Source organism: Scyliorhinus canicula, chromosome 5 (genome assembly GCF_902713615.1).
Source record: "Scyliorhinus canicula chromosome 5, sScyCan1.1, whole genome shotgun sequence".
Lineage (NCBI taxonomy): Eukaryota > Metazoa > Chordata > Chondrichthyes > Carcharhiniformes > Scyliorhinidae > Scyliorhinus > Scyliorhinus canicula.
In genome coordinates, this window is record NC_052150.1 from 119918897 (window position 1) to 119937367 (window position 18471).

Here is an 18471-nt window from a genome sequence, read left to right on the forward strand (position 1 = left end):
CACTAAAAAGGTGCAGAGGAGATTCACCAAGATGTTGCCTGGGCTGGAGTGTCTCGGCTATGAAGAGAGGCTGGTTATATTGGGGTTGTTTTCCTTTGAACAGAGAAAGCTGAGGGCGGGGCCTGATTGAGATGTACAAAATTGTGAGGGGCGTAGATAGGGAGGAACCTTTCCCCTTAGTATAGGGGTCAATAACCGGGGGTACAGATTTAAAGTAAGAGGCCAGGAAATTGAGAGGGAATTTGAGGAAAAACCTTTTCAATCAGAGGGTGGTGGGAATCTGGAACTCACTGCCTGAAAGGGCAGTAGAGGTGGGAACCTTCACAGCATTTAAGAAGTATTTTGATGAGCACTCGAAACATGATAGGAAACAAGTCCACGGACCGAGTGCTGGAAAATGGGATTCGATTGGATGGGTGATTACTGGTCAGCGCAGACACTATGGGCAGAAGGATCTCTCTCTCTGCTGTAAATCTCTGACGATGATTTGGGGTTAAAAACACACAAATTCATTAACTATAAAAATAAATCTGCATTTGTCATATAATATAATTCTGTCATGTCTTTGATTTTGGTTTAGCTGATGCTCGAAACGATCCCATTACATTTAAGACAAATCTAAAAGGATACCCGGACAGACCTGGCTGGCTGCGATATATCCAAAGAACTCCATACAGTGACGGAGTGCTTTATGGGTCACCAACCATTGAGAATGCCGGCAAAGCCACAATCATCGAGGTACTCTGATGAGTCATGCTTTATTCTGCTAAAATTTTCCAGATTGTTTCCAAAATAGAGAATTTCTGAATACATTTGAGCACTTTATTCTCACTTAGCAAATATATATATTCAACATTATAATTTGACGCAGTCTGGTAATCTAGAAACATTTTAATTTTTTGTTTTGAAACTGGCAGTTGCAGTAACCCTGTGTTCAGTTTTAAGGGAAAGGTAAAACTACTGAAATCGTTTCTGTAATTGGGAATTTTTTCACTCCACTGATTTGACTTCCTGCATAAATGGGATTTCCGTTTCTCTTCCAGCAAAGTTTGGTAGCAGAAGCAGCTCCAAGGAAATTCCTGGTCCATAGAATAACTTTAGAATGGAAAGTGGGGATAAAATGTTCCACTTATATAGTATGTTATTTATTGTATCTCTCAATGCTTTTGCATACTTTGAAGTGATATGACTCTTTGGGCAGAATTCTCCAACAGCCCTGCCTGTAGGTTCAGCAGTGGCGGGCAGTAGGGAAGATTTTGGCAGGAGTGCAAAAATTGGTTTCACTCTGCCGTGAATCTCTCGTGGTACCTTCTGCCGGTATCCGCCATGGTGGATTGGGAAAACCCCTGGAAGTCAGTGCAAATCTGATTCGCATTCTGCTAATGGAATCATAGAATCATAGAATTTACAGTGCAGAAGGAGGCCATTCAGTCCATCGAGTCTGCACCGGCTCTTGGAAAGAGCACCCTACCCAAGGTCAACAACTCCACCCTATCCCCATAACCCAGTAACCCCACCCAACACTAACGGCAATTTATCATGGCCAATCCACCTAACCTGCACATCTTTGGACTGTGGGAGGAAACCGGAGCACCCGGAGGAAACCCACGCACACACTGGGAGGATGTGCAGACTCCGCACAGACAGTGTCCCAAGCCATAATCGAACCTGGGACCCTGGAGCTGTGAAGCGATTGTGCTATCCACAATGCTACCGTGCTGCCCTTTGTGGAATGTAGGTGATGACCCAGCTAGAACGTTGCACCATTCTCGAATCTCCACAAAACACGTTTGGAGCAATGTGACATGCAAATAACAGCTGAACAGTACCCGGTGCTGCATCCAAAGTTTGTAATGGATGTCGCCAGCAACTCTGGACCCCGGAACACCACAGCAGTGGGCAGGGGAGCATCTGCAGGTGGATCTGGTATCATTAAGGAAGTCTATCTTCCAGCCTCAGAATGTTTCTGGAGTTTCAACTTCATTTTCAGGAGGTCCATCATCTTTCTTCAATAGTGGGTCAGAGATGTTGAGTACCTTTTCAATATGGTGCCCAGGTATGACGACGGATGACGTACCATTAGGTCAGCCCTGCCACGGTTACATAATTAATGAAGTCAGGGCTGGAAGATAAGGCATGGTTTCCCGCCTCCACAGTGGGAAGCACCCCACATTCCTGTCACTGCCATGAGACTTGGTTCCAGATCAGAGTATTGTATCTTTTTATGGAGGTAAACTTGGTAGCCATTTTGTACATAGTAAGATTGTAAAACAGTAATGTTGAGTTCATTTTATTGGTATTAGGCAAAGGATAAACATTAGCAAGAACAGACAGAAAACTTTCTGCTCCTCTTTAACTGGTGCCTGGGACCCTTTACATCATTGCACATCCAAAGGGTGACTTCTGCAACAGCGCAGCACACAGTCAGTGCTAAACTACAGTAGCAACCAATTTTAAAAAAAATGTTGCTGATCAGAGTAAAATTGATCCTCAATTATTTGATTGAATGTGAGGGCGCTGCTAACCAAATAATGAAAATTGCTATCCTGTATTCTGAGAGTCTGGTCACAGCTAAAAGTGGAAGCTATGCTTCAACTATCAATGACCTGGTCGTCACCAATAACACATTGCATATTGTCACTTCCCATGAACAAGTAACTGTTATCTTGTTTTTACTGTTCACTTGCTCTCTCTTCAAGTTACCAAACCTGAATTATACACTAAATGAGCTCCCTTGCTTATTCTATGGCAAGTGTTTTGCACTTTTCTCAATATATATAGTGTGGGGAATGAGGGGGGAGAATTGGCGGGGGTGTTGATGCAGGAGGGTGGAATTACACCTTCGAGCAACAGCAGCACCACTTTGAAGAACTTTCCTGAAGGGATTGCACAATTGCACTATGAATTATACTTGGGTGTAAAATACACCCTGTAAAAAAGATGGTTTAATAGCAGATTTAGGTTAAAATCCTCAAACTTCTTCCTTAACAGAACTGTTAATATTCCAACACCACATTGTTAAGTCCACAGCTGATGTTAATAATCTAATTATTACTTTCACAAGTAGGCTTACATTAACACTGCAATGAAGTTACTGTGAAAATCCTCTAGTCGCCACATTCCGGCGCCTATTCGGGTACACCGAGGGAGAATTCAGAATGTCCAATTCACCTAACAGCATGTCTTCCTGGGACTTGTGGGAGGAAACCAGAGCACCCAGAGGAAACCCACGCAGACACGGGGAGAACGTGCAGACTCCATACACAAAATGACTCAAGCCGGGAATCGAACCTGGGACCGTGGTGCTGTGAAGCAACTGTGCTACCTACTGTGCCCTAGTGTTAGGTTATTCCAAATCCCAGGAGGGAAACTTGGAACACCTGTTCTCAACTGTACTTTACAATTTGGTATGATGTGATGAAAGATTGTGAAGACCTGTGAAGGATGTTGCAAACTTTTTTGTGATTTTAAACAAAATAAACGTTTATTAAATAGTACAACGTACAAAAAAGTCGACAACAAATACACCTAACTACATTAATGACTATACACAGTGGGCAGGATTTTCCACACTATCCTCCCCACCCCAATGGCGCAGACTGTTTCATGGTGGTGAAGGCCATTGGTTGGAGGCGGGAACGTCTGATTCTGTTACTGAATGTGGATTTCCCTTTTTAGGAAATCTGCCAGCAAATCTGCTGTGTTCGCCATCAGCAGGACCTGAAGATCACGTTGTGAGAACAACTAGAAAATTCCAGCCAGCGTCTTTAAATTTACCCAGTTGCGTAGAATCATAGAATTTACAGTGCAGAAGGAGGCCATTTGGCCCATCGAGTCTGCACTGCCCTTAGAAAGAGCACCCTACCTAAGCCCACACCTCCATCCTTTCTCCGTAACCTCACCCAACCCTTTTGCACACCAACGGCAATTTAGCAGGCCAATCCACCTAACATGCACATCTTTGGACTGTGGGAGCAAATCAACATATTTTCCTAACATCAGAGATAAACACCCCATGTATTTAAGCTATAAGTAAAATCCAGCAAAAATTATCTCACCTGGCACCTATATCTTTGGGATTGTTTCTGGTTTGGGATAAAGGCAACGGCTTTTCAAACAGGCTTTCTCCCGGCACAGCTTGTGGGGAGTTGATACAGTTTTCAGCTGTGGCTGTGGTCTCCCTTGCAGAGGGTGAACCTACCTCTGATATACTGTTTTTCCTTTTAACCTTCCCTTATCTGAACTAAACTTCTCAGAACTTGCCCTTAATCACTTTTATTACACCAATTCACCTCTTAGAATTTAGGTGTGAAATTCACCCCATCTTTCTGAACTTATACCATTTTTATTTTAACTTTTGACACTCCATACTCCATCGTTACCACCTTGCCTTGGTAATCTGATTGGCTAGCAGTCCCAGCAGTACCAGAAAGTAAAGGATGCTGCTGGGATTAAAAGCAGGTCCACAGAGATTGTTGATGGCGTCTGGACTGAATCAAGTCCCATGGTTTTAGGGCAAGAAGTGATTGGACACACCAGCGAGTGTGACAGTGGGGTGGGCAGTTTTGAAGGCCAGGTGGGAAGGAACAAGGGGTGGGTGACATCTTGGGGAGGACGCCCCCAATGTGCACAGTGGATCCCCCTATTGATTTGCCTCCCTCTTCCTTTCCCACCTTTTCAAAAAAACTTTTCCAAAAACAGCCTTTTCATTCTTACTTGTCTTCATGGTGGATTTGGGCTCTTAATTGCCACTTAATTGGGTAGCTCAGGGTCTTAATAGACTTAAGGGTGAATGGGCTAGTTGGCATGATAAAGAACTGAAACTGACACCATCAAGGTGCTGCACAGTGGTGCAGTGGTTAGCATTGCTGCATCACGGCACCGAGGTCCCAGGTTCAATCCCATCCCCGGGTCACCAAATAATTTGGTTAGTTTTCTATATCCCTCTTTTTATATGATTTAAATGTATTTCTACATTTTTTATATGATTTAAGAAATATGGGGGGCAGCATGGTTGCACAGTGGGTTAGCCCTGCTGCCTCATGGCGCCGAGGTCCCAGGTTCGATCCCGGCTGGAGTTTGTACATTCTCCCCGTGTTTGTGGTGGGTTTGCCCCCACAACCCAAAGATGTGCAGGATAGGTGGATTGGCCACGCTAAATTGTCCCTTAATTGGAAGAAATTAATTGGGTACTCTAAATTTTTTTTAAAAGCAATCAACACCATTATTAATGTAATGGATAAACAGGTCAGGGGGGAGGGCCTAACCAGCATTGGAACAAAGAATGCTCAACATATCATACAAATCTAGAGGTGCTGCTGTAGAAGCGGATTGCTACAGCGACACTTTTTATTTAGAGGGAATGAGTGGTGTTAAAAGAAGAGTTGTTTGATATGAGAACACATTGATCCGGGTGGAGTACCAATTGGACCACAGTTTGTGGAAGGTCCTGGTTGAGGGATGGAGAATCGAGAGACATCTCGAATGAAAGGGAGTTGGTGTTAAAAATAAAGGCATCTGTGCCCGTAAATATATGTGCTCATTCTGCTGGTCATTTTATTTTATTTAATTTTCCCTTTTTGCGTGGTTATTCAATATGTAACTTACGAACTATGAAATATAAGATGTGAAAACCCAATAAAAACACTTCCAAAAAAATTACTTCTGAATAAAGGAGTTTGCTTCCTCCGGCAAAACAAAGGCGGTCTTTCTCTCCAACTATCACTCGGACGTGACCTGGGTAGATCATGTCAAATGTAATTCCCTTTTTGTATGGGATGAATTTCACCCCATTGAAGGCAGTTCCTCTTTTAGTCAGGTCTGCATTCAGATCCTGGCAAATTCGGATGGAGTGGCCCTCTCGCCTTATCCCCATAGCCCAGCGAAGGACCTGTTCTTTCTTTTTGAAGCTGTGAAAATGAATGATTACCGGTAGAATCATTGAGTGGTGATTCTACCACTCAAGGTTTGGCTGCAGGGGGGTTGGGGGGGAGGGGAGGATGCGAGCACATCCTCACTCACTATCATATACAATATGCTTGTAAAGTAATCAGTAAGGGTGCAGCCCTCTATCTCCTCAGGCAATCCCACGGTCCAGACGTTTAGCCTTCTTGAATGGTTTTGAAGGTCACTTATTTTGGCCTTTAGAATATTATTGCACTCAGCCACTGAGGTTAGGTCGGCTTCCAAAGATGGGATCTGGTCGCTATGGTTCGTTAGGGCTGTTTAAAAGCCTTTCAGCGTGGCACAATGTGCGTCAGTGGTTTTATTTATTTTTTCCAACTGTGAATTGTGGGCCAGAGCGTCATCAATTGACCTTTGTGGGTCCGTCGCCAGACTCACCCACACAATGACAACACTGAAGCCATGTGATAAGACAAAAACAAAGGGACACTCCCATGACACATCATAGAGTGCAAGTTGCATTACAGTGACTACAAGTCCTGCTTTGGTTCCTGTTAAAATTCGACCAATTTCATGGAATCATAGAATTTACAGTGCAGAAGGAGGCCATTTGGCCCATCGAGTCTGCACTGGCCCTTGGAAAGAGCACCCTACTTAAGCCCACACCTCTACCTATCCCAAATCTCAGTAACCCCACCTAACCTTTTTGGGCACTAAGGGCAATTTATCATGGCCAATCCACCTAACCTGCACATCTTTGGACTGTGGGAGGAAACCGGAGCACCCGGAGGAAACCCACGCCGACACGGGGAGAATGTGAAGACTCCACACAGACAGTGGCCCAAGCCGGGAATTGAACCTGGGACTCTGGAGCTGTGGCGTAACAGTGCTAAACACTGCTACCGCGATTTTAAAGGAATATAATTCCACCCACAGAAATCATCTCACTTGTTGGTAAAAGATGCACGTACACCTTTAATAAGAAAAACTAAACGGTGTTATTGACCTTTGCGTACGCTAGCAAAGGAAACAAAATGCCAAGATTTCTGTTGAAGAAAGCACTTCTTTGGAAGTGTTTCTTGCCAATGAACTGTTACAAATCCCCACTGTTCGAAGTAAAATTACTGCATGATTTTTGAACATGACTTCACCCGTTCTTGTCTGTGGCTTTGATTATGGAATAAAATATATGTTTAGGTGTCTGTTATATTTTTATTTTATTACATTTTTCATCTTTCTGTTTGACTGCTCCAAACACATTGAGCCGGATTCCCTGTTTCAGAGACTGAATCATGTGAGATCTATGGCACCGAAAGCGGCGCAGGTCCCAGACCGATTCAGGACATCCTAATGGGCTAGCACAGGCGCCACGTGGAACTAGTGCAATTCCAACGAACACTGGCATGTGATTGCCGGGTTGGGATTGTTACTGGAGAGCCTGACAACTGAACTGCACATAGGCACTCCGCTCCACACACACCCTCATCCCATCCAAGGAGATGTCACTGGTTGCGCTGGAGCACACTCGTCCCATTGATGGATCAGAGGGGCCTGGGAGGCACCCATACGGCACATGGTGCTAAGTTCACAGGGGGCAGTCAGTGGTTTGTGCTGCCACATGACTACCATGCAGGCTGCGGCAATGGTGGTCCGTGCCCGACCCCACAGCCCACTGCCTGGCTGTCGCCCACTACTCCCCCACCCCCCCTGAACCCTGGAAGAAACCCAGCGGCACAACTGTCAGCCCATTATAGAAATGTTGGACACTGTTTGTACCCTCTCTCTCTCCCTCAGCAGCCACGGCGGCTGTTTGCCGATTTAACATATCACAAGTGAACCTCGCCGTCGGTAATTCCTCCTGGTCGAGGTGGAGCATTGCAGGGGGCTGAGAAATTGCCGGGGTGGGACCGTTAATGATATGCCAACGGTGTTTACTGTGCAATTTGCATGCCCATGCCGGCAAGTGGCAAGGAACGCATTCACGCCGCTGTTGATGAACCGGAACATGACAATCCATTGGGCGCCTGGTGCAGCCTCGATTTTTGGCTGACTCACAATTCTCCGCCCGATCGCGTTTCCCAATTCCGGAGTCGCTGGATGGAGAATCTAGCTCATTTTTTTATTTCCATATACTATAGGCAGCACAGCACGTACATGTATAATTTACACAGTAATAGTGTAGAATTTTACATATTGCCATAGGTATTTTAACTTTTTATTAACATACATTTATCTTTGAATTGTTGATTAGCTGTGTTTTTTCTCCTTTGTCAGATCACTGCGTATAATAGACGGACATATGAAACTGCAAGGCATACATTGGTTGTCAACATTATGGCTTCAGATGGTAGGGGCTATACTTTTTTAACATGCATGCTGTTTTACATAGCGAGGATATATCTTTGGAATAAAAACAAAAATAGTATAAGTGTTCAGCGAACATCAGCACTTTTAAAGAGAAGAGTCAGGCTAATGTTTTGGGTGTAGAAATGTCCTTTTTCTCCATGTGCATTCTCAGCAACTATCAGAACCAGTTTGTATATACCTGTTGTGCTTCTGGTCGAATTTGGTTATTGAGTCATTACAAAGAAAACTTTAAAAATGGCGTACTGCTCACAAGGCCCCTTTCACATTGCATCAGAAAGCAAAGAGGCGAAGAGGAACAGGGAGAAACAAAGGGCAAGTAAGGCCATTAACACGTTTTTGGTGGCAGATTTACTCAGTGTGTTATGTGGAACAAAAATCCAACATTTATCTGTTTTGAAGTTTGAATAATAAAATGCAAACAAAATAGTATAGTGACCTTGTTTGGTGGTGTTGCTGGGGAGAGCTTACTTAGCTTGGGAGTGGAATCCGGATCATTGAAAATCTGGTTCATAATTCATTTGTTTTAGTATATAACTTTTGGGTTTAGAAACTAAAGGCTTAACTGTAGGAATGTGAGCGGTTTAGGTATTCCTGACCTGAAGGGACTATCTTACAAGTCTATGCCAGCTAAGCCACCGAAAGAGGGAAATCTGTTTCTCTGTTAGACTCTTAATAGCTCTCACAAGGGGTTACTTTTCTGTTCCCTAAACAATTAAATAGGATTTAATTACATTCTAATGGGCGATATTCAGATATGTAACTCATTACTGAACCCCCGACCTCTGTCGCCTGTGGATCCTTGTTATCCAAGGCTTCCTAAATGAGTGTCTAGGATTTAAATCATATTGAGATAAGACTGCGCAGTTTATTTCGAGTAGTATTTTATTATAAAATGCTCTCAATTTATACATACAGGAAGTGCTGAGTTAAAACTTTGAACTGGTTAGCAGTCCTTTGTTATCTGTTAAAAATATAAATCAATTAACAGTCGTTTGTTGAGTTTCGGTGGCGCCATGGGGTGAGCGGTCGCACATTTGGTAGCTCCCGCTCAAGGTGGCATTTTTTGGTCCTTTCCCTGTCTGAGGGGCGAAGTTTTGGATGGAAAGAGATGTAGGATTGCCAGGAGAAGGTATAACTCCTCTGGTGTGGCTAGTAGATGGATCCACGAACTAGGTGTGGGTCGAGAAGAAGGGAGCTGTTGGGGCAGGAGAGTCTTTGAGATGTGCCACAGATTAAGATGGCGGAGGGCAAAGGGCCTGTTCTGCCTGCCCAGTGGTCAGTGGAACAGCTGGTGGACATTTTAAACGATAGGTTCAGTCAGCAGAGTAGGGAGGCCCTGGAGGACATGGCTACGGTGGTGAAGCCGCTCAAAGCAGTTATTGAGAGAGTGGAACAGAGGCTGGAGTCCCAGGGCCGGGGGATCAATAAAGTGGAGGAGGTGGTGGGTGAGCACGAGGAGCAGCTCGCCTCGTTGGTGGCCGAGGTGCGGGAGACCCAAAAGATGCTGAAGGAAAAGGTGGAACACTTGGAGAACCGCTCCAGAAAGCAACATTTGAGGATCGTGGGGATGCCCAAAGGCATCGAAGGAGCGGAGTCCAACATGTATGTAGCCAAAATGTTGGAGAAGATGAAGAGGGAGGTGGCCTTCAAACGGCCTCTAGAGGTTGACTGCGCACACAGGACGCTGATGAGGAGGCCGCAGGCGGGCGAACCACCGAGGGCTATGGTGGTGCAGTTGCACCGCTTCTTGGACAAAGAAAAGATTCTTCAGTGGGCGAGGCAGATGAGGAGGTGCACCTGGAAAAGGAACAAGCCCTGGGAGCATCAAGACCTGGGTACAGATCTGGTGAACAGGAGGGCTGGGTTTAACCGGGTCCAAGCTGCCCCCTTTTAGTGCGGTACCTGGCCCGCCTCTGGGTGACTTTCAAGAATCTAGAATATTATTTTGGAGGCCAGAGGAGTCGGTGGAGTTTCTAAGGGACAATGGACTGACAGGAGAAGGAGGACATTGAACTGCGGAGGAGTCGTGAGGAGGGTTTTTTTTGTTGTTCTTGAAAACGGTTTTCCCTTTGAAATGTTTTGGTGGGTTTGGTGTGGCGGGATGTTTGGGGAGCATCAAGGGTGAGTCCACCTTTTTCTGTTTCTTGGGTGAGTGTGGAGGGGGAGGGGAATTGGGTGAGGGTAAGGAGGTTTGGAGGCCTTGGACAGGGGCTTCCATGCTAGTGGGGCAGGCAAGTTAACTGGAGCACAGTGGGGGCTGGTCAGGTGGTAGGCTCGGGAAGGGGATGGGGCTATTGTTTTGTTGAGGGGGAGGCGGTTCTGACAATGGTGTGGTTGTTGTGGCGCAGTTGGAAAAGGCGTGATGGCGATGGACATCTGAGGTTGGGTCTTGAGGATTGTGTGACACAGGGCGAGCCCAAAAAGGGATATGGTTGATGGACAGGGAGGTGGGCTGGCGAGCCCCCAACCAGGCTGGTCATGTGGAATGTGAAGGGGCTCAATGGGCCAGTAAAACTGGGTCACGTGCGTTCAGGCACCTGTGGAGTTTGAAGACGGACGTGTTTCTTTTTTTTACAAGAGACGCATTTGAAGATTGGGGACTAGACAAGGCTGAGGAAAGGATGGGTAGGGCAGGTGATCCACTCGGGACTGGGCATGAAGACGAGGGGGGTGGCGGTGCTGGTGAATAAGCGGGTGGCGTTCAAGGTGGGGAACATTGTGGCTGTTTGAGACCTGTGGAGGTTTGAGAGGCCAAGGGCAAAGGAATTTTAGTATTTCTCCCATGTGCACAAGGTGTACTTTGGTGTGGTGGATAAGGCATTGCTGGTGGGGGTGGTCGGTTATAGAAAGGAATGGAGTTTTGCTTTCCTGACAAATTGTTGACTGCGCTTTTCAATTCCGCCACCTGGCTTTTTGAGACTTGAGGTGAACAACCTGAGGGAACCGTCTTGAGCTTCTGGGACGGGTAAGGGACTTGGAGTATTTGGTGATTGTGGTCTCGGACCACACGCCGTACTGGATGCATTTGCGAGTGGACTGGGTTGTGGGGGCAGGGGGGAACAGCGCCCGCAATATAGGCTGGATGTGGGGCAGTTGGCGGATGAAGAGGTGAGCGAGTGGATGAGGGCCGCCATTTGGGGGTACGTGGAGCTGAATGATACGGAGGAGATCATGGCCGCCACGCTCTGGGAGGTACTCAAGGCAGTGGTTCGGGGGGTGTTTATTTTGATTCGGGCACATAGGGAAAAACAGACGTTGCAGATGGAGTTTGGATTGGTGTCCACAGAGAAGGCAGTTGTGGAGGGCTGCAACTCAAGCATATTGTCAATCTCAAGGATCTTCTTTAAGCCCTGCATTTGCCTGAAGTGACGTAATAAGCCTAAGGGTCAGCTAAAGTTTTTGCAGCCGGTACCGACTTTTGAAAGACCTTTCTGCGAAAGTGGTTTTATTCCAATTTGAATTAAAACACTTTGGGTGTAATTCTCCGCCCCGATGCTGGGACGCAATTCTCCACAGAGCGGCGAATCGGCACCGGCGTGGTCGGCGCTGGTCGGGGTATGCGCCGACTCTCCGGCCCGAGCTGGCATGGGCCGGCGTGCTGATTCTCCGGCCCGGATGGGCCAAACGGCCGTCACAAAAAATACGAGTCCCGTTCTAACATCCTCTGAGCCGGCGGGACCTCGGCGTTGAAGGGTCTGGGAGCGGCTGGTGGGGAGGGGGTTGTCCGACCCTTTGGGGGAGCCTCCGTAGTGGCCTGGCCTGCGATCGGGGCCCACCGATCGGCGGGCTGGCCTCTCTGGCTTGGGGGCCTCCTTTACTCCTCGCCGGCTCCTGTAGCCCTGTGCCATTTGGCGTTGGGGCTGGCGCGGGGATGAAGGTCACTGCGAATGCGCTAGTTGGCGCCGGCCCAACTGCTCATGCGCAGACCCCGCGGCGCCAGGTTCACGCCGGGATCGGCATCTGGAGTGGCGTGGGCTGCTCCAGCGCCGTGCTAGCCCCCTGTGGGTCGGAGAATGGGGTCCTGGAACGGGCGCTGACGCCAGAGTAAAACACTCCCATTTTTACGCCGGCGTTGACACTTAGCTGCTCGATGGGAGAATCCCGCCCTTTGTGTATTAATTTCTGCTGCTTATACATGTCCTTATTCTAAACCGAATTCTGCTGACAGTGCGATAATCATCACAGGAAAAGGGGACATCTGGTTCAGAAACTGATGAGCAATCCTGAAGTAAATGCAAGCTTGGGGTTTATTGTATTTGGAAGTTGGGGCCAAGTTGAGAGATTAACAGGCAAAAGGTTGGCTGGCTTAGCTAAAGAAATGGAGACATTGGGTGGAGTTGTTCCATTTTTCTGCAGTGGGCAAGAAAAGCTGCGTTGAAGCCATTGGCCACCGCCTTTCTCTGCCGTATTGCTTGCAACTTGGGAAAGACAATTGGAAGTGGCGGCTCCCAGGACATCACGCTGGCGGTTAGAGCACGCCCCGCCAGCAACTTATTTTATAAAAATTGAGGTGTTATTTTTAAAGTCCACCCGATACAACAAAAGTAAAAACATAACACCAACCCCGCAGCCTGCTCCCCCCATCCCGAACACAACTCATCTCTCGGCAATGCCGGGGCAGTAGCCAGGCAGTGTCAGCATACTGCCCGGGTGTGACTCTCCCTCCGAGGCAGTGTCAGCATACTGCCCGGGTGTGACTCTCCCTCCGAGGCAGTGTCAGCATACTGCCCGGGTGTGATTCTCCCTCCGAGGCAGTGTCAGCATACTGCCCGGGTGTGACTCTCCCTCCGAGCGATGCATTCACCTGAGCTCCTGCGGTGGGTTTGCTGCCACGTGCACGCTGTGGGAGACCAGTCGTAATTGGGCATGCCGATTTGAATGGATAATGTAACGGAGGGGATTATTATGCGTAGAGACCAGATAATTAGATTTAAATTTATTCTAATGTGGTTCCCGAGGTTAAACATTGGGAATCCCATTACATCACCAGCAGGGGAGGCAGGGACAATCGTGATAGGACATCCCGCCAACATACAGCGTGATTTAGGAGCTGGTGTTCAGTATAAAGTAGTTGGAAAGGACTGGAAGATTCTTTTAGCTGGAAGCTAAAGGAGGAAATCTACAGTAATCCTCAAAATAATAAGGCCGTTAACCTTGTTGCATTTGGGGCTCTGGAAATAATCAGCTTGGTTGCCATATCTGTGGGCTATTGGAAACCAAGGGTAGTTGTGATGCTTTAAGCCATGAGTCGCACGTAGGCCCGTGTTGAAGCTGTGGAATCCAAAGTCATGAGTACAGTAAAGAAATTGGAGGGTCACTTAGCTAAAAGCTAATAGAGGGACCCTCATGAAATCTCGTGTACCTTCACAAAAAGCTAAACATTACAGGAGCAATCAATGAATTGTGGTTTGGCCCCAGAGTAAAGTGAATGAACCTTCATGATTTCATAAGATAAGGGAACTTTATAAATGTGACTATAACATAGAGACCACTGAAATACCACTTGCCAAACAATTTTGTGGTTCATAAATTGTGATCTGACCACTCATGATCGTCAACATTTACATTCCTGTTGTTTTAAGGTCACCTGTTGCCCTATCAGGCTGAATTCTTTGTGAAGAACATGAATGTGGAAGAGATGCTGGCAAGTGAGGTTATTGGCGATTTCCTGGGAGCAGTGAAGAATGTTTGGCAGCCTGAACATCTCAATGCCGTCAATATCACCTCTGCACTTGACCGGGGTGGGAGAGTACCTCTTCCTATCAATAATATGAAGGAAGGGTGAGTTGCACTTTTCAGAAACGAAAAGCAATTTTTAAAATTTGCATTGGATTATTTTTGTTTAAGTTGTTTCCTTCACCGGTCCAGATCTCTGTCCCAATGTCTGCAAGTAGCTTTCCTCTTAAAGAGCTGAATTACTGCCAGGCTTGACATGAGAAAACGGGATGGGTGGATTTTTCCTTTGTTTATTCATCCCTTTCTCAGGCTCTGGGTTGAGCTCGTTTTCAGTATAAGGTAGAGCAGTACATTTGTAATAATTTTTTGTTTAATTCTTTATTGTCACAAGTAGGCTTACATTGCAGTGAAATTACTGTGAAAAACCCCTAGTTGCCACATTCCGGGGCCTGTTCGGGTACACAGAGGGAGAATTCAGAATGTCCAAATTACCTAACAGCACGTCTTTCGGGACTAGTGGGAGGAAACCGGAGCACCCGGAGGAAACCCACGCAGACACGGGGAGAACGTGCAGACTCCGGACACAGACAGTGACCCAGCTGGGAATCGAACCTGGGATCCTGGCGCTGTGAAGCCACAGTGCTAACCACTGTGTTATCGTGCTGCCCAAGGCTATGCTTTTTCAGGTGTGGGATGAGGAAACTCTTTGGGTGCCTTCTTCTCCAGTCACACCCCCTCAGATGTAATGTTTGATTTTGAGGTGGGTTGAAGACTCCATGCCAAGCAAGGTCTCATAGAATGTGGCATGGAAGACTGGTACCTGCCATAACTTCCAGCTTAATTATTTCCACCACATGCCTGCCAAGCGCGAAGGTCTGTAGATTTGTGGTATTTTTATCAGGAAATTATGGCAAAATCCCTTTTGATGAAGAGATACCCAGAATGCAGATAGAGGCCAATGTGATCGGGATGAGGTTAGATGGTCTAAGAAAAATGGAGATGACGCTTCTGTTTACTCCCCGCAACACCCAACCACCACATTGAGACAATGGATTAAATAGCACCCAAAAACTGATGGAGGAATTGTGATGTGCAATTAATCCTCACCCCTTGCTTGTGATGCAGGGAGTATGCAATTTCATGCTGACTGCTCATTTCAATTATTTCACCATCCAACTAGTGCTAATAATACCTTTGATTGGATGAATGCAGCAGTAGGGGCCAAATATCAGGTATGCTCCTGGGACTTGATGTTATTATATACTGCTGAATGTTAGGCTGCTAGCTACTTAAAGGGAAGATTTATTGTTCTGACAGGAGCGGTGTTGACAATTGGGTAGGAAGTGGCTCTGGGGTGGCGCAGTGGTTAGCACTACTGCCTATGGCACTAAGGACCCAGGTTCGATCCTGGCCCCGGGTCACTGCCTGTGTGGAGTGTGCATACTCTCCCCATGTCTGCGTAGGTCTTGCCCCCACAACCCAAAAGATGTGCAGGATAGGTGGATTGGCCACACTAAAATTGGCCCATAATTGGAAAAAAAATAATTGGGTACTCTAAATTTATTTTAAAAAAGGAAGTAGCTCTAATCTGTGAAACATTGAAGAATGGCACAAGGTGGGAGAATGCGGGCTGTTAAGGTTTTCAGACTCTACTGGCGGTGATGGTGAGGGTGCAAAGGCAGAAAGACTCCTGCTCAGAAGGCAGTGGGTGTGTATTGCCTTGGAGGTCAGAGCCAGATGTTGAGCTCGAGGACCTGGATGCAGTGCTGCAAGAAGGTCATTGACTTCTCACAAGTGGTCATAAATGCATCTTCAAATGTAGTCTCCTACCAACTACACCACTAGACTCGGCACTGCTTAATTCACCATAACCCAATCACTAATTTCTGAACAAACTCTGTCATGAGGATTCCTACCTGACATTCATACTCGATCCACTGGATTCTTTCACACTTGACACTGCTGCAAGCCTCACACCCCCTCACAAAGGCTACTGTCAGCTATTCAACTATGACACTGCATCACCCAACAGATTACACAACACTGACAACCCAATTCCCTCTCCACTGCAGAAAGGTGGTGCATGACCATTGACAGCAAGAACTAACTGTGGGGAGATGGGCTTGCCTGCATGCTCCAACCCCTTTTGGAGGAAACCCTGATGGCCATTATTGGGAAGGGCCAATGCTGAGGTCTTGGTCAGCGAAGCTGAAGCTGTCAAAGATAACAGTATACCTAAATCTTCTTCCCATATCCTAAATCCCCCTCATTCACTTCTGATTTGGTGCAAACATGCACCTCTTATTCCCCACCCCTCACCTACTGTTCCTGCACCCCAACCTTCTCCTTCTGCCCTTCCTGTATCCAAATGCCAGGCAGTGAAGAAACAGCAAGAAGACAGTCAATTCCACGTTTTCAGCCAACGGCTCAGATACTAATACTGCATATGATTTAGACAAGAGCTTCGAGGTGGGGTCTGCACTGAGCATGAGTGGGCTACAGCCAGGCCAGGGGGCAAGGATGAGTCAGGGGAAAAGGATAATGCAGACATCAAGCTTGCCATAGGGTATGGTTGCACATTAATTTTGATGAGGACTTCGGTGGTGAAGCCTCAAGAAGAAATTAGGGTGTGCACAGCGAGATGTTGTGTACCGGCTAGAAAGCCTGTGGTCATTGTCTAGGTGCATAAGAGAGTCTGGCACCAATTCGGAACAGGCCTTTGTGTAGAGCATGGAGCCTATCATTTCCAGCATGCCAGTAGTGCCTAACACCACTTGCGCCCTTGTGGACTTAACCACAATACAGCGGCTGATAGCCAATGTTGTCCATCCACTATTTGAGTGCTGCAAAGGAAGCTCAGACTGTTGCCATTGTGGCTATGGATTGCAGTGTACAAAGGGCCTTTTAGGATGTGACAACAATCCAGCAATCAGTCCTCCATTAGACTCTTAGGAATGCTGGGATGCCATCCCAGGAGAGTGGCAGTGGCTCCATATTGTTGTGGATTATAATCCTAACTCCTTTTTGACACAATGCCAGATCAGCTGTACCTCTCGGATGATTCTTCTCATATTTAGGTTGTGAAAGACAGATTGTAAAGATACGAAATGGATTGAAGATCACCTAAGTAAAGGAGACCCCCCTCCCTGGGTGTGTATCTCTTTTCTTGCTGTAAGGTGAAACAAGTCCCTTCATACAGGTCCTGTGGTCAGGCAGTGTGGCGGTTTTTAAACTTTAAAAATAAATGATCCTTTTAATTTTTTTCAGCTTCCATATCTCTTTTTAACCTTTTGGCTCCTCGTTAGGGCTTGGTTTCTTTACACTGATTCTTTCACAAAAGCTCTGATGTTGCAGTAGACAGCAGTTCTCAGTGAGAATGTCCTTGCTGAAGCTAAGGGATCCTGCATGTTTTCCTTCCTGAGGTTCAGTTTGGGAAATTCCCCCTGAACTCTGTGGGTAGATTATGCATAAGGCATGGGTGGGCGAGTGAAATTTCTTTAGTTCTTTATTTTCATAAAATCCAATGTTATTTGGGGCGGCACAGTGGTTAGCACTGCTGCCTCAAGCACCAGGAACCGGCTTCAATTCCGACCTTGGGTGACTGTGTGGTGTTTGCACATTCTCCCCGTGTGTGCATGGGTTTCCTCCAGGTGCTCCGATTTCCTCCCACAGTCCAAAGGTGTGCAAATTAGGTGGATTGGCCTTGCTAAATTGGCCCTAAGGGTGGGGTTGCAGGATTGGGCCGAGGTAGGGTGGTCTTTCGAAAGGTCGGTGCAGATTCAATGGGCCGAATGGCCTCCTGCAATGTAGGGATTCTATGACTCTATTCTCTGAAATTGCTGTTTCAATGTGTAAATGCACTTGGTAATACCTATCTCTGGACGATAGTTCATCACACCAGTTTTCAGGTTGCTGCAAAACATTACATTCTGTTGGAATTCTTTTTCTACAGGGTTTATGTCATGGTGGGAACGGATGTGCCTTTCTCATCATGCCTAAGAGAGGTGGAAACTCCACAGAATCAGCTCAAGTGTAGCCAGGAGATGGAACCAAGCATAAGCTGTGACAAGAAATTCAGGGCCCAGTTTGATATTGACTGGTGTAAACTGTCTTTGGTAAGTCAGCCGTAGTCCACTTGCCGTTTTATAATTCTTTCTGCATTCCTCTTTTGGAGGGGACCATATATTTTGATGTTCTACCCATTCAAGCTTTATGTCAGGATTATTATATAGTATTTCCAGCACATAAATGAGCTGCTTGGACCAACAACCCATGTTAATGCTTATGTTCCACATGAGCCTCCTGCCATTCTTTTTCATCTAACCCCATCAGCAGATCCTTCTATTCCTTATTCTTCCATGTGTTTATTCAGCTTCCCCTTAAATACATATATGCTATTTACTTCAACTGCTTCTTGAGTTAGTGAGTTGCACATTCTAATCACTCTCTGGGTAAGAATTTTCTCCTGAATTCCCTTTTCATTATAAATTTAATAGTTATATTGAGGGGTAGGGGCCCTAATAT

At 46.4% G+C, this 18471-nt stretch overlaps 1 protein-coding gene across 3 annotated transcripts in view; it reads left to right on the top strand.

Moving 5' to 3' along the window:
* sgce (sarcoglycan, epsilon) overlaps nt 1-18471 on the top strand; it is an 85973-nt gene that overhangs the window by 40490 nt on the left and 27012 nt on the right. For all 3 annotated transcript variants that reach the window (XM_038797557.1, XM_038797556.1, XM_038797558.1), the window contains exons 3-6: nt 581-738; nt 8179-8251; nt 13854-14052; nt 17900-18062. In XM_038797557.1, coding sequence (XP_038653485.1) covers nt 581-738; nt 8179-8251; nt 13854-14052; nt 17900-18062 — 593 coding nt within the window. The remainder of the gene's footprint in view (nt 1-580; nt 739-8178; nt 8252-13853; nt 14053-17899; nt 18063-18471) is intronic.